The sequence below is a fragment of the Martes martes genome (genome assembly GCF_963455335.1).
Source record: "Martes martes genome assembly, chromosome: 4".
NCBI lineage: Eukaryota > Metazoa > Chordata > Mammalia > Carnivora > Mustelidae > Martes > Martes martes.
This window is the reverse complement of record NC_137891.1, coordinates 153,821,504-153,837,671: the sequence shown is the minus strand read 5'-3', so window position 1 is coordinate 153,837,671 and position 16,168 is coordinate 153,821,504. Positions and strand designations below refer to the sequence as shown.

The 16,168-nt window shown below is 37.4% G+C and overlaps 1 protein-coding gene across 2 annotated transcripts in view; it reads right to left on the bottom strand.

The window, feature by feature from the left end:
- The window catches only part of SPATA6 (spermatogenesis associated 6), a 149,403-nt gene that overhangs the window by 79,531 nt on the left and 53,704 nt on the right, over window positions 1-16,168 (bottom strand). For both annotated transcript variants that reach the window (XM_080802565.1, XM_080802564.1), the window contains exons 6-7: window positions 5,789-5,869; window positions 835-1,128 (exon numbers count right to left, since the gene is read on the bottom strand). In XM_080802565.1, coding sequence (XP_080658691.1) covers window positions 835-1,128; window positions 5,789-5,869 — 375 coding nt within the window. The remainder of the gene's footprint in view (window positions 1-834; window positions 1,129-5,788; window positions 5,870-16,168) is intronic.

Below are 16,168 nucleotides of genomic sequence, written 5' to 3'. Positions count from 1 at the left end.
TAACTTTATAGATAACCCCGAAAGTTGTTTTATTTCTGTAGGCACTTAAATCTTAATATTCATTATTGCTATTATATGTAATTTTATCAAATTACAAGTTTTTGTTAAAGAAATGCTTTTAGGATAAAATTTCTTTACAAAAATTCAAGAAACTATGAGAATTCTAAGGAAGTCCCTTATTAAACATTCTGAAATATTACAGACCCTTAAGATTATCCAAAGTCTACTTGACTATTACATGAACACAAGCTCTAAGCTTAAACCATGTCAAAAGCAGTCTTCTGTTTGGGAAGATTAGAACTATGCTACCCTAAGTTACTCTCTTCACTTTCAAAGGCCTTCCCATCCTCATCAAATAATGATTTGCTTCAAAGATCCATTATATAAGGTTTATCCAAGGGATACAATATCAAAGAAAACTTAACTCTCCATTATAATTTTTAAAAAGCCTAGAAAAGGGGAGTCTTCCTTTTCATAAAGAAAAGTTGGTCCTCTTTTAAAACCCTACTCTGCCATTTTAGTACTAATGTCAATTACATCTAAGTTCAATTTGTAGAGTTATTATACTGTCCAGTGCAGAGGAAGAAAGGAAATGAATACTTAAAGGAGTTAACATGGTATTCATAATGGAACTTGATCTCTGTCGGGTTTAAAGACTGACAAAAGAATGTTCTTTTACTCTAAGTTAATTTTCCATTTTAGATTGCTAGGCTAACAGTTCAGGAAAGAAAATTATGAATAGAAGCCAGATTTTGAAAGAAGTTTCAGAATAACATTTTAGTGAAAGAACAGATTAGATCGGTTTCAAATGGAAATGTTTAAGAGAACACATACATGTCTAATCACAAATGGAGGTTTATCTGTTTCTTTTTTGAATTCATAGGGTCCCAGATTTAAATGGGCCAGCCGCCGCCTGGTGTCTTCAGATAGCTCACACATGCGTCTTTTTGTGTAGGGAGATGGAGAGTGTGATTTTGAAGAAATGGTAGGCTGTTCGTAGTTTTTCGCATTTATGCAATATTTATTTCTCTCAGGTGACTTGGATTTTTTCTTTTGTGTTCTTGATGTTCTGGTTTGCAGTCTGCCGTGTGATTTTTCAACTGGAGCCGTATGGTAAATAAATTTATCCTAAACATTAAAAATAAAAATTAACTTGGGCAGAAGATATATGTAGGGATATTTGTATATCTATAAATTACACATAGAAAAAAAACTTTAAAAATTAATTTAAGGCACATACAATCTATCAAACCCAACTAGATTAGTCTTTCTTATCTATGCTAAGTAACTCTTTGTCTAGTAGTTAATAAAGTCCATGGCATTCTTAAGTTTAACAAGTACTTATGAAAATAAAAGCATATTTAACCACTTGAAAAATCTAAGAAACAAGGTCAGAAAAATAAGTTTTCAGTGTACTAAAAAATTAACAAAAACATTGGTTTATCATTTATAATTAAGTATCCAAGTAATTGGTTATATAATTTAAGAAGGTTGGTTTTTTGTTTTGTTTTGTTTTGTTTTGTTTTGTTTTAAGAGAGTGTGTGTGTGTGAATGTTGGGGGAGGGAAGTGGGAGATGGATGGAATCGTAAGCAGACTCCATGCTGAGCATGGAGCTCAATGTGGGGCTCAATCTCACACACGTGAGATCATAACCCCAGAGGAAATCAAGAGTCGGAGGCTTAACTGACTGAGCCACCCAAGAGGGCTCTCTTTAGTAATGTTACAAATAGACATGGCTAATAAGTTGCTTATGAAATCTTTACAGAGACAACTATTAAAGTAAGTTTCATTTATACTGCTATGATTAAAAACATATATACAATGTGAACATCTGAAAAACAGCTTTATACATATTTTCATGAAATGTATTATTTGGATTATATAAGGTGATTAGGATTTTAAGATCTCTTCTAAACTAAAACTTTACAATTCAATGACTAATAGTCATATCATCTTAATTCTGGTTCCATATATTTATAAAAGTAAAAAGACGTAAAAGACACATGCAAACTTTAATGACTAGTACTCTAATTGTAAAACTGGTTAGCAGTCTAAAATTTTTAAAAAGCAAATGTTACATTTCTAAATTTTTTTGTGTGTTATTAGGATAACATTTTATTTAGTCTCTGCCTTATGGGTGCCTTAAAATTTGGATTACAAGTAAATAATGTAAGACCTCTTGATTCATTATCTAGAATTATAATATTTCTAATATTAGAGAAAATGGACAGGTGAGAAACTCTGTCTTCCTAACTTTAATCATTTTAAAAATCCATCACTCCTACCTCCTCTACTTTCTCAACCCCTCCTTCCCTACTCTCTAAGGGTATCTATTCTAAGTAAATATTAAAACATAAATGTGATATAGAAGGGAAGAGAGTCAAATATTTTTAAAAAGAAGATAAACAGGAAAAATATATATTTTCCTAACTGGAAAATAAGTCCATGAATTTCATACAAACCTGCAGCATCAGATTTTTTCCTCATCTCTCCTCTGCAGCTATTGATATGCTCCCCGTCCTTCTCCCACCTTGCTCAATGACTTCAACAAGTAATTCAGAATTTCCTACCTTATCACACTTCATCTATCTCTATGACATCATACTGAGGCACAGAAGCAGGAATGTTAGCACACACAAGGACTTCTGAGGTGTAATAAATGTTCAAGCAGTGAATCTTTCCAAGACCTTGGACTTGGGACTTCTATTTCTCAGCTTTCATTGCCTTTTCCCACCTCATCTTAGATTTCATCATTATGCAGATCCATTGCATTTGAAACTTTGAAAATCCCTTGCTGACCAAAACCACTTTTCCTCATTCTACTTCTTTTATTCTCACTGAATCTGCTACCGGCAGACCTCTTTTTCCCCAGACCTTCATACATTTTTAGTATCTCTTACCTCCAGACCCAGATAAACCCAATAGCACCCACTTTAGCAATGCTGTGAAGTTCCTCCTTACCTACCTCTGATTATACCAACCTAAAATAACTAACCCCATCTTCTTCCTTCATTACAATTTTTGAATGTTGAATACTATACAGGAAGTCCTAAACTGTGGCATATGTAGTACATGCTGTCTAACTCAACCAGATCCTTAATGTATCCTGTTATTGCACAGGAAAACTTAAAATAGTGGCTGTTATATGCTGTTAACAAGATGGCTCCCTTTGGCCAACAGGATATATAGCTTGGGATACAAAGAGAGACTTGAAAAGTGCTATTGTCTTTTACTCCTTTTTTTGAAAACCTCCCTGCTTCCATATGAATGAGCCAAAATTAGCCTCCTAGATGATGAAAGTCTTGTAGCCACCATCCCAGCTAAAATCAAGCAAATTATGAGAAATGTAAAGTCCCTCCCAGATCAAAAACTCAGCCAACTACCAGACATGAATGAAGCCCTGGCCTCGTCAGTTCAGACCAAAAGAATCACCCAACTAACTCACAGAACTGTGAAAAATGTTTTGTTTTAAGCCACTAAGTTAGTGTCACTTTTTACACAGCAAAAACTACCTGATGCAGCACACAAATTAATACAACTACTATTGATATTGAACTAATTAATACTAAATTCTACCTTTAATAGGTAAAAAGAATAAGTAGAAAACTAGTTTAATTAAAACTAGTTTAATTTCAGAAAATCACAAAAATATAATTAATTTTTTCAATCCATTCAACTGGTGACAGTTGAAAATAATATGCCAAAAGGAATAAAGTTTATAAGTATTTGTAAATTTAAATATTTTTATAGCTTCTTTTACTCATTCTTCTTCTAAAAACCAAAATGGCTTGTCTCATTCTTATTTTTGAACCTGAAAATGCTGCTTTGTAGTCACCAAAATTTTAATTGTAACTAATACTCACTTTTTAAAAAGCAGATTTATCACATTCTTAAATAAGGTCAAACAAGATTAAAATTCTGGCTGTTAACATTTAAAATTTTAATGTGCAAGTGTATACTTTGTTGTGCCTACCAGATAATGTTTTCTATCTTGTATTTTAACTATTGTCTTCTCTCCTAATTATCATTTTAAAAGAAATCTTAGTAACAGCCATCAAATTCATTAATTATATGTTATGTGCCAGACACATTGCCTATTCTCTAATTTAATCTTTACGGCAGTCTTGTGAGGAAATTGAACCCAAATCCATCTGATTCTGAGGCATATTTGCTTAAACACCGTCTGATGCTAAGACCTATCCTATTTTCTTACATCTGTTCAGTAAAGAACAAATGACAAACACTGAAATAGCAAGTTAAATAAAGAAACGAGTATTCCCAAAAGTTTACAGAGGAAAATGTTAGTTCCTAAGTCTAATGAGACTACTGAAGAGGGCATAATTTTACATTTACAAAAGACTCTCCACCAAGCTGTACACTTAGGATGTCCTTTTCTGTGCATATGCCATAGTTCATACAAAAAAAGACTTTTCTATCCACTCACTAGAAGGACATACCCCAAGGAAGAGAAAAAAATTTTATCTGAGTTCAGGTAAAATACTGTTAACAATTTACAAATATACACAGTGCATAACTCAAAACAGGTTAGTAACATCTTTGCATTTGGCAAGCATAGTTTGTTAGATCTCTAACAGCTGCATTTCAGCTTGCATTTCAAAGATAATTAACTATAGCCAAACTGGCACACTATGTATCTTGCTAAACAAAATAAGAATGATCCCCTTGATAGTTTTATATAATCGCGCTTTACCTTTCTTAGCTTACATCACTGTTACCATCCTTAACAAATGTACTCTGAAACTGAGAATGCAGTAAATTAATACTGCACTCTTTCCATCATAGGTCCAGTCCTGTCTTGTTTGGGTCCTCTGGGCTTTATATGTTAGTGGCTCTTCATCACAGCCTAGTCATTGTTACCTAATCACAAAGCAACTGCATATGAGTGAAGCCTAGACATTGCTAGCTAACCTATGGACAAGGCAGTAAGATGATCCTGGTGACTCAGTGAAAAAGTTAGACAAGAATGAAATATTAGGTCCAGATATCTCAGTTTACTAAAGGCAGTTTTTACAAACAGAGAAGGTACTTAGGTTGGACTGTCCAAGCTTCCCTTGGTCTGATTGCACCAGTATGGCCGTCAAACTGAGCAAGAGTCATATAAGAATTAGAGACACTCAAGAAACCATACTCACTAAACACCAATACCCCTGCATGAGAACCTCTGGTCACATTTGCTAAAAGATATCCTTTGAACTTTCTGCAGCCACCTTTAACTTCTATAAGATTTTAGAAGCCTCAAATCTAGTTCTCCATGGGACTTTTTTTTTTTAATATTTTATTCATTTATTTGACACAGAGAGAGGGATCACAAGTAGGCAGGGGAGCACACAGAGAGAGAGCGAGGGAGAAGCAGGCTCCCCACTGAGCAGAGATCCTGATGTAGGGCTCGATCCCAGGACTCTAGAATCATGACCTGAGCCGAAGGCAGAGGCTTAACCCACTGAGCCACCCAGGCGCCCCCATGGGACTTTTTGATCTCAACATCTTTCTGGCAGGCTGGTTAAAAAGAAAAAAGGCCCATGGAGTTACAACATAATAAGAATAACATCATGGCGCCTTCTATCATGTATACCAAACTCTTCCCTCTCATATGTAAGATGCAACCAAACTGCTAAATGCCTCCGACAGTTGTTTTGCTTAAACTAAAGAATGACCCCCAAAAGTGAAAAGAGTTATAGCCAAAATACAAGAATAATTCTTGCCCAATGCCCATAAATATGAACAAATAAGTTAAACCATTAAATACTTTAAATAAATGAGTTCAACCTGAGTGCGGCACTTCCTTGAACTTATCAGACATTCAGTAATCACTGAGGTTGTAGAAAATTCCAGCTTTGGAGCAATTCCCTGAGGAGAAAAAGGGTAGTATTACATATTTCAATTTTTTAAAAAATAGAATTAGTGATAAAATTATGACCTGAAGTAACAGATACCTGTCAAGATTTAACTGCTTCATTTGTTAGTTTGACCTTCTTATTAAAGATAAAGACAATACAGTGATGCTACGTTTTGGCAAGAAACCATTTCATTGCTGATGATTCCCATAGAAGTGATTATATTACCTTTATGTAAAAATTACTATATTTTTTCATTGTCAAGTACTTCCCTGTCAAATTATTCTAAGATTTTTAAACTATGATAAAATATTAAAGTCATAAATATATAAGAACACTTAATGGATTTGAGTTCTTTTTACTTTCACAAATTAAGACATACTTAACTATATATTCAAGAAATACTTTGGATAGTCTCCTCATGTTAAAAAAAAATTACAGCTTCTAGGTATGCAGTTCCTGAAAACAGAAGAGAAAGAAGTCTCTACCAATACCTCCAACATTTTTTTCCATAATGTATAGGTTACATTCAGATCTATGAATGAACCTGGCTTCTGTTTCTAACAACCTTTCAAACATCAGCTTGAACACTGTTTTAAAATAAGTGGAGACAAATGGTAAAATTCAAAGGAAGAGTCATGAAGCACCTGCCTAGATATTTGGAAGCATACCAATTGTATACTCACCAAAGCATTAAAATATACCGTGTAGGCTCAGTGCAACTTTATTCTAACATAGCTGAAGTCAGATATTTGTCCTTTACAGATCCAGCCTCTGACATACTAACTTGAGAGTTTCAAGCACAATATTACAGAAAAGGTAAATATGTGTTGCCTAAGAATTAACTAAATGATGGTTTTTCTGCAAACGTAACTTTTATTAATGAAGTCCATAATGCCCATTTGTTAGTTACCTGTTGCCTCACAGGATATTACTTAGCAGTTTAAAACAAGAGTAAACACTTATTATCTCAGATAGTTTCTATGGGTCAGGAATCTGGCAGAGGCTGAACGGGGTGGTTTTGGCTTGAAATTTCTCATGAGATTACGGTCAAGATGTTGTTTGGGCTGCTCTCATCCGCAGGTTTGCCTGGGGCAGGAGGATCTGCTTCCTAAGGCTTGTTCAGGTAGCTCTCAGCTAGAGATCTCAGTTCTTTTCCAGCTTTTAGCAAGAGGACTCAGCCCCTCTATCCCACAAACCTCTCCATAAGACTGCTCAAGTGACCTCACGCCATGGCAGCTAGTTCTCCCAAAGCAAAGCAAGGAGGAAGCCATAACTGTTTTTATGACCTAGTCTCCTAAATCTAACACTGTCACATCTATCACATCCTATTTATTAGAGTCCTGAAGTATAGGCCACACTCAAGGACAAAGGAGTTAGATTTCCTTTTCAGCAGAGGAGTACCAAAAATTTTGTGGACATATTTTAAAACCACCATGGTTCACCCTCTGACTACATGTTACTTATACTCCTTTGAAGGGTCAACCAAACTCATGCTCTACAAAGATAAGAAAAGAAGAAACGTCTCATCCTTTCACAGCTTCAGCTTGAAATCCAGGATGTTGGCATCTAAGTCAAATCCTTATTCTGCTTCCTCAGATGTGGTTCTTTAAGGATAGTTCCTCAGAGTTAGAAGACTTATGAACCACAGAGACAAGTTATCTGCCCCACATGTACCCAAAGCACACACATGTGGCAAGTGCAGGGTAATTACTCCAGATATTCTTGTTCAAAAGGGAGAAATGAGAGTCAAACGGGAATCACTGGCCCATAGAAATTCTAAAATACAGCCAGGAGGATGTTAGAAGTTCCTTGATTAGAAATTTAGTCCTGTTCCTGCCCAGAAATAAATATCCTCTGGGCTCCTCTGGGCTCTTGCTCCCGATCTTTGCTTTATTTTTCCTTTTCAAGGAGAAGTAGACCATGCTTGGAACTGCACAGTGCTCTGAGTGTGAGTCCTGCCAACAGAATTTTGGGGGTCCAAAGGCCTATTCATTTTGTGGAGATCTCTCTGCATTTCAGACCAAGCTGGTGGTGTTTCTACCAATATAATGCTCTTAAAAAAAAACATTTTGGTTCTCATGAATCTTACTGAAGTTCACTCCATTAGACATGAGTTATACCCTCTCTACACTCGGCTTCTGCTGAGACTACCCTTAAGCAACTTTGAAAAAAAAAATCAATGTGTGATTAAATTATTTTCTGAGATAACATCTTGGATCTTTCTGAGATTTTAATGAAGGGTTTTATAGTTATGCCTTTGGTTTCACCATCAGACCACAATTTTCCAAAAGTGTCTGGAATTTTTGCTCGGAAGTCATTCATTAATTTTAGCATTATTTGCCATCAGGAAAGGCTGGGAATCTTCAGGAACAGTAAGTTCCAATTCCTTTTTGCTGAACAGCCTTTCCTTTTGCTTATCTCTGTCCTCTCACATTTTGCTATAAAGCAGCAAAAGAAAACCAAGCAGACTCTCTAATTCTCTATCTTAAAGTCTTAGATACACCATCCATTTCGTATTTCTTTCCTTCCCACATTACTACAGGTGACTGTGTGGCTAAACTTTCTGTCATTACATAACAAGGAACCCTTTTATCCCTAATTTCCAATAACATTTACCTTATTTTCCTGCAAACACACATCTGAGTTTCTTCAAGACCTTTCAAGATTTCACAGACATTCTAGCAAAGCCTTTCCAGCTTCTGTCCTCTCTATAGAGGTGCTTGAGTGTCTTCACACATGGCAGTTGGCTTAGCCCAAAGTGAATGATATAGGAGTGAGAGCAAGGAGGAAGTCACAGTGCATTTAATGACCTGGTCTCCAGTCTAATACTGTCACTTCACCATGTTTTATCTGTTACAGTCACTAAGTATAGTCTGGAGAACTAGCTCTGCCTTTGGAAGAGAGAAGTAACAAATCATGCATGGACATATTTTATGACTACCACAGACTGGATTACAACTTACACTTTACCCTTCCCCATATATATCACTGGTCACATAGCAAACACTCAGTGTTTTAGCCATTATTTTCACTGAGCTTTCAAAACTAGTATGTATCAGTTAGGGTTCTCCAAAAAAACAGAACATATATATAACTAACATGTAATATACTATATTAGTATATAGTATATATATGGGGGGGAGAGATTGATTCATCTTAAGGAACTGGTTCATGTGATTTTGAGAGAGGCAAGCCCAAAATCCACAGGGCAATCCACAAGCTGGCAACTCAGACAAAAGTTGTCATTGCAGTCTTGAGTGTGAAATTTGTAAGCAAGCTAGCAGGCTATAAACTCAGGAAATATTGCTTGCTTTCTTCCTTTCCTTTTCTTTTTGAGATTCTACTTATTTATTTGGCAGAGAGAGAAAGAGAGAGAAAGCACAGAAGGAGAGGGAGAGGGAGAAGCAGACTCCCTCCTGAGCAGGAAGCCCCACACAGGGCTCAATCCCAGGGCCCTGGGATCATGACCTGAGCTGAAAGCAGATGCCCAACCAACTGAGCCACCCAGGTGCCCCTCAGGAAGTATTTCTACATAACAGTTTTGCGGCAGAATTCCTTATTGTTCAGGAAGCCTCAGTTTTTGCTCTTCAGGCCTCAACTAATTGGGTGAGATCCACCTACATTGTCAATAGTTATCTCCTATACTTAAAGTCAACTGCTTGTAAATATTAATTACATCTACACAGTACTTTCACAGTAACATCTAGACTAGCATTTGGCCAAACAACTGGCACCATAACCTAACCAAGTTGGCACATAAAATTAATCAGACTCCATCTCAAATGTCAGTTCCTCTATGAAGTCTGTAAGATGTGATTCATTCATTCAATTCAATCAAGTGGCATTTAAGTACCTACTTCATGCAAAGTACTGTGCTAAGAGTTAAGTTGAAAGATGAGAAAGCCACAGATGCTATTTGTATGGAGTCCACAGCCTAAAGGGGGGATTAACATCAGAACTGTCATCATCTCCACAGTCATCAGCATGTCACTTATACTTCTGAGTGTTCTCCATGCCAGGTACTGCTATAACCATTTATGTTTCATTAATGCACCCAGCAGTCCTATGAGACCTTCATATGATAGTGCTTTGCTCAAGTTTAGTCAGGTAGTCTGCGAGAGTGCCAAGATTTAATCCCAGAAGAACCCCTTGCCATAGCAATGGGTTCAAGAGAGCAGCCCAAGACTCAGACAGATGTCACAAGAATTCTGAGGAAGGGTGCACTATTGTCTGCCAGGACAACAAACTACTGATGGGAGTATTTTATTCTTCGCATTTAAATAGAATAATTGATATGACTGGACTTTTATCTGCCATTTGGTTCTTCAGTTTACATGTGCCATATCTTTTGATTCTTCCATTCTTTCTAGGAATCTCACCTACTGTCTACATGGCTTGGTGGTCATCCAAAGAACCTATAAACGTTCCACTCTTTGTTGATCATCTGTATGTGGCTTGGGGAATATATTCAAAGATAGTCAGGTCTGCAATTTCTACTGAGTTTCCCTTTTTGCTGGGCACTCACGGTCTCGTCGCATGTACATTGTTTCAGAGTCAGCCAGGAATGGGTGGTGAGCTTATCTCAGCCCTTCTATTGCTCCCTTACTTCTGTGAACTTTTTGGCAGATGGGCTGCTCACTCTAGTTGGAACTGCCATTGGCCTATCAAAGCTATGGCGTTTCTTCAACCACTTGCATCCAAATCCAGTGAAGACACACTGCCTATCCTTACGATTCTGACACCAATTCCAATGTGTAGGTTTTCAATAGCACCAAGCAATTCTCTGTGACACCAGGTAGGGGTCCTATAATTTAACTCAGTTCTGACACCAGCTACCTGGCAATAGCATTAGATCCCAGAGGTTAAGGGATCAGTCCGACCAGACTGTGCCTAGCCCACTTCAGATGCAATCACAAGTCTGGGTTGTTACCTGTGTTCCTGACAAATTGGGTATAATTTGGAGGTTCCCATGACTGCCTCCCCTGGTTCAATTTATTGGCTACAGAGGCTCACACAACTCAGGAAATAGTTCACTGTTTAGCAATTTATTACAAAAGAATATGATAAAGGATACAGATGAACAGACAGATGGAAGAAATTCATGGAGCAAAGTATGTGGGAAGGGACACGGAGCAATGCCTTCCCCAGGGAAACCACTTCCCCAGGAGCTGCCTCCATGAGACCAGCAACCTAAGAGCTCTCGAAACCCAGACCCTTTGTTTTTTTTATGGAGGCTTTATTACATAGGCAAGATTGATTAAATCATTGGCCATTGGTATTTTAATGCAATCTCCAGCCTCATCTATACTCCCCAGAGTTCAAGGGTCTTAAAGTTCTAACCCTCTATTTTTATTTATTTATTTTTAATTTTAATAAACATATAATGTATTTTTATCCCCAGGGGTACAGGTGTGTGAATCACCAGGTTTACACATTTCACAGCACTCATCATAGCACATACCCTCCCCAAAGTCCATTTCCCCACCACCCTTTCCCATCCCCCCTCCCCCCAGCAACCCTCAGTCTGTTTTTTGAGATTGAGTCTTTTATGGTTTGTCTCCCTCCCAATCCCATCTTTTCATTTTTTCTTTTCCTACCTCCCCCCAACTCCCCCGCATTGCATCTCCACTTCCTCATATCAAAGAGATCATATGATAGTTGTCTTTCTCCGATTGACTTATTTCACTAAGCATGATACCGTCTAGTTCCATCCACATCATCGCAAATGGCAAGATTTCATGTCTTTTGATGGCTGCATAGTATTCCATTGTGTATATATACCAATTCTTCTTTATCCATTCATCTGTTGATGGACATCTGGGCTCTTTCCACAGTTTGGCTATTGTGGACATTACTGCTATAAACATTTGGGTGCATGTGCCCCTTCGGAGCACCACGTTTGTATCTTTAGGGTATATACCCAGTAGTGCAATTGCTGGGTCATAGGGTAGCTCTATTTTCAGTTTTTTGAGGAACCTCCACACTGTTTTCCAGAGTGGTTGCACCAGCTTGCATTCCCACCAGCAGTGTAGGAGGGTTCCCCTCTCTTCGCATCCTCGCCAGCATCTGTCATTTCTTGACTTGTTAATTTTAGCCATTCTGACTGGTGTGAGGTGGTATCTCATTGTGGTTTTGATTTGTATTTCCCTGATGCCGAGTGATGTGGAGCATTTTTTCATGTGTCTGTTGGCCATCTGGATGTCTTCTTTGCAGAAATGTCTGTTCATGTCCGCTGCCCATTTCTTGACTGGATTATTTGTTCTTTGGGTATTGAGTTTGATAAGCTCTTTATAGATTTTGGATAATAGCCCTTTATCTGATATGCCGTTTGCAAATATCTTCTCCCATTCTGTCAGTTGTCTTTTGGTTTTGTTAACTGTTTCCTTTGCTGTGCAAAAGCTTTTGATCTTGATGAAATCCCAATAGTTCATTTTTTGCCCTTGCTTCTGTTGTCTTTGGCGATGTTCCTAGGAAGAAGTTGCTGCGGTTGAGGTCAAAGAGGTTGCTGCCTGCATTCTCCTCAAGGGTTTTGATAGATTCCTTTCTCACATTGAGGTCCTTCATCCATTTTGAGTCTATTTTCGTGTGTGGTGTAAGGAAATAGTCCAATTTCATTTTTCTGCATGTGGCTGTCCAATTTTCCCAGCACCATTTGTTGAAGAGGCTGTCTTTTTTCCATTGGATATTCTTTCCTGCTTTGTCGAAGATTAGTTGACCATAGAGTTGAGGGTCTATATCTGGGCTCTCTATTCTGTTCCATTGATCTATATGTCTGTTTTTGTGCCAGTACCATACTGTCTTGATGATGACAGCTTTGTAATAGAGCTTGAAGTCTGGAATTGTGATGCCACCGACTTTGGCTTTCTTTTTCAATATTCCTTTGGCTATTCGAGGTCTTTTCTGGTTCCATATGAATTTTAGGATTATTTGTTCTATTTCTTTAAAAAAAATGGATGGGATTTTGATAGGGATTGCATTATATGTGTAGATTGCTTTAGGCAGAATAGACATTTTCACAATATTGGTTCTTCCAATCCATGAGCATGGAATATTTTTCCATTTCTTCGTGTCTTCCTCAATTTCTTTCATGAGTACTTTATAGTTTTCTGAGTATAGATTCTTGGCCTCTTTGGTTAGATTTATTCCTAGGTATCTTATGATTTTGGGTGCTTGTAAATGGGACTGACTCCTCAATTTCTCTTTCTTCTGTCTTGTTAGTGTAAAGAAATGTGACTGATTTCTGTGCATTGACTTTATATCCTGACACTTTACTGAATTCCTGTATAAGTTCTAGCAGTTTTGGAGTGGAGCCTTTTGGGTTTTCCACATATAGTATCATATAATCTGCAAAGAGTGATAGTTTGACTTCTTCTTTGCCAATTTGGATGCCTTTAATTTCTTTTTGTTGTCTGATTGCTGAGGCTAGGTCTTCTAGTACTATGTTGAATAGCAGTGGTGATAACGGACATCCCTGCCGTGTTCCTGACCTTAGTGGAAAAGCTTTCAGTTTTTCTCCATTGAGAATGATATTTGCGGTGGGTTTTTCATAGATGGCTTTGATAATATTGAGGTATGTGCCTTCTATCCCTACACTTTGAAGAGTTTTAATCAGGAAGGGATGCTGCACTTTGTCAACTGCTTTTTCAGCATCTATTGAGAGTATCATATGGTTCTTACTCTTTCTTTTACTAATGTATTGTATCACACTGATGGATTTGCAGATGTTGAACCAACCTTGCAGCCCTGGAATAAATCCCACTTGGTCGTGGTGAATAATGCTTTTAATGGACTGTTGGATCCTATTGGCCAGTATTTTGGTGAGAATTTTCGCATCTGTGTTCATCAAGGATATTGGTCTGTAATTCTCTTTTTTGGTGGGATCCTTGTCTGGTTTTGGGATCAAGGTGATGCTGGCCTCATAGAATGAGTTTGGAAGTTTTCCTTCCATTTCTATTTTTTGGAACAGTTTCAGGAGAATAGGAATTAATTCTTCTTTAAATGTTTGGTAGAATTCCCCTGGGAAGCCGTCTGGCCCTGGACTTTTGTTTGTTTGGAGATTTTTGATGACTGTTTCAATCTCCTTACTGGTTATGGGTCTGTTCAGGTTATCTATTTCTTCCTGGTTCAGTTGTGGTAGTTTATATGTCTCTAGAAATGTATCCATTTCTTCCAGATTGTCAAATTTGTTGGCGTAGAGTTGCTCGTAGTATGTTCTTATAATTGTTTGTATTTCTTTGGTGTTGGTTGTGATCTCTCCTCTTTCATTCATGATTTTATTTATATGGATCCTTTCTCTTTTCTTTTTGATAAGTCTGGCCAGGAGTTTGTCAATCTCATTAATTCTTTCAAAGAACCAGCTCCTAGTTTTGTTGATTTGTTCTATTGTTTTTTTAGTTTCTATTTCATTGATTTCTGCTCTGATCTTTATGATTTCTCTTCTCCTGCTGGGTTTAGGCTTTCTTTGTTGTTCTTTCTCCAGCTCCTTTAGGTGTAGCGTTAGGTTGTGTATTTGAGACCTTTCTTGTTTCTTGAGAAAGGCTCGCACCGCTATATATTTTCCTCTCAGGACTGTCTTTGTTGTGTCCCACAGATTTTTGAACCGTTGTGTTTTCATTATCATTTGTTTCCATGAATTTTTTCAATTCTTCTTTAATTTCCTGGTTGACCCATTCATTTTTTAAAAGGATGCTGTTTAGTCTCCATGTATTTGCATTCTTTCCAAATTTCCTCTTGTGATTGAGTTCTAGCTTCAGAGCATTGTGGTCTGAAAATATGCAGGGAATGATCTCAATCTTTTGGTACCAATTGAGACCTGATTTATGACCCAGGATGTGGTCTATTCTGGAGAATGTTCCATGTGCACTAGAGAAGAATGTATATTCTGTTGCGTTGGGATGGAATGTTCTGAATATATCTGTGATGTCCATCTGGTCCAGTGTGTCATTTAAGGCCTTTATTTCCTTGTTGATCTTTTGCTTAGATGATCTGTCCATTTTGGTGAGGGGAGTGTTAAAGTCCCCTGCTATTATTGTATTACTGTCGATGTATTTCTTTGATTTTGTTATTAATTGGTTTATATAGTTGGCTGCTCCCACGTTAGGGGCATAGATATTTAAGACTGTTAGGTCTTCTTGTTGGACAGACCCTTTGAGTATGATACAGTGTCCTTCCTCATCTCTTATTATAGTCTTTGGCTTAAAATCTAATTGATCTAATATAAGGATTGCCACCCCAGCTTTCTTCTGATGTCCATTAGCATGGTACATTGTTTTCCACCCCCTCACTTTAAATCTGGAGGTGTCTTCGGGTCTCAAATGAGTTTCTTGTAGGCAGCATATTGATGGGTTTTGTTTTTTTATCCATTCTGATACCCTATGTCTTTTGATTGGGGCATTTAGCCCATTTACATTCAGGGTAACTATTGAGAGATATGAATTTAGTGCCATTGTATTGCCTGTAAGGTGACTGTTACTGTATATTGTCTCTGTTTCTTTCTGATCTACTACTTTTAGGCTCTCTCTTTGCTTAGAGGACCCCTTTCAATATTTCCTGTAGAGCTGGTTTGGTGTTTGCAAATTCTTTCAGCTTTTGTTTGTCCTGGAAGCTCTTTATCTCTCCTTCTATTTTCAATGATAGCCTAGCCGGATATAGTATTCTTGCCTGCATGTTTTTCTCGTTTAGTGCTCTGAATATATCATGCCAGTTCTTTCTGGCCTGCCAGGTCTCTGTGGATAGGTCTGCTGCCAATCTAATGTTTTTACCCTTGTATGTTACAGGCTTCTTTTCCTGGGCTGCTTTCAGGATTTTCTCTTTGTCGCTAAGACTTGTAAATTTTACTATCAGGTGACGAGGTGTGGACCTATTTTTATTGATTTTGAGGGGCGTTCTTAGCATCTCCTGGATTTTGATGTTTGTTCCCTTTGCCATATTAGGGAAATTCTCTCCCATAATTGTCTCCAATATACCTTCTGCTCCCCTCTCTCTTTCTTCTTCTTCTGGAATCCCAATTATTCTAATGTTGTGTCGTCTTATGGTGTCACTTATCTCTCAAATTCTCTCCTCATGGTCCAGTGTTTGTTTGTCTCTCTTTTGCTCAGCTTCTTTATTCTCTGTCATTTGGTCTTCTATGTCACTAATTCTTTCTTATGCCTCATTTATCCTAGCAGTGAGAGCTTCCATTTTTGATTGCACCTCATTAATAGCTTTTTTGATTTCAACTTGGTTAGATTTTAGTTCTTTTATTTCTCCAGAAAGGGCTTTTATCTCTCCGGAGAGGGTTTCTCTAATATCTTCTATGCCTTTTTCGAGC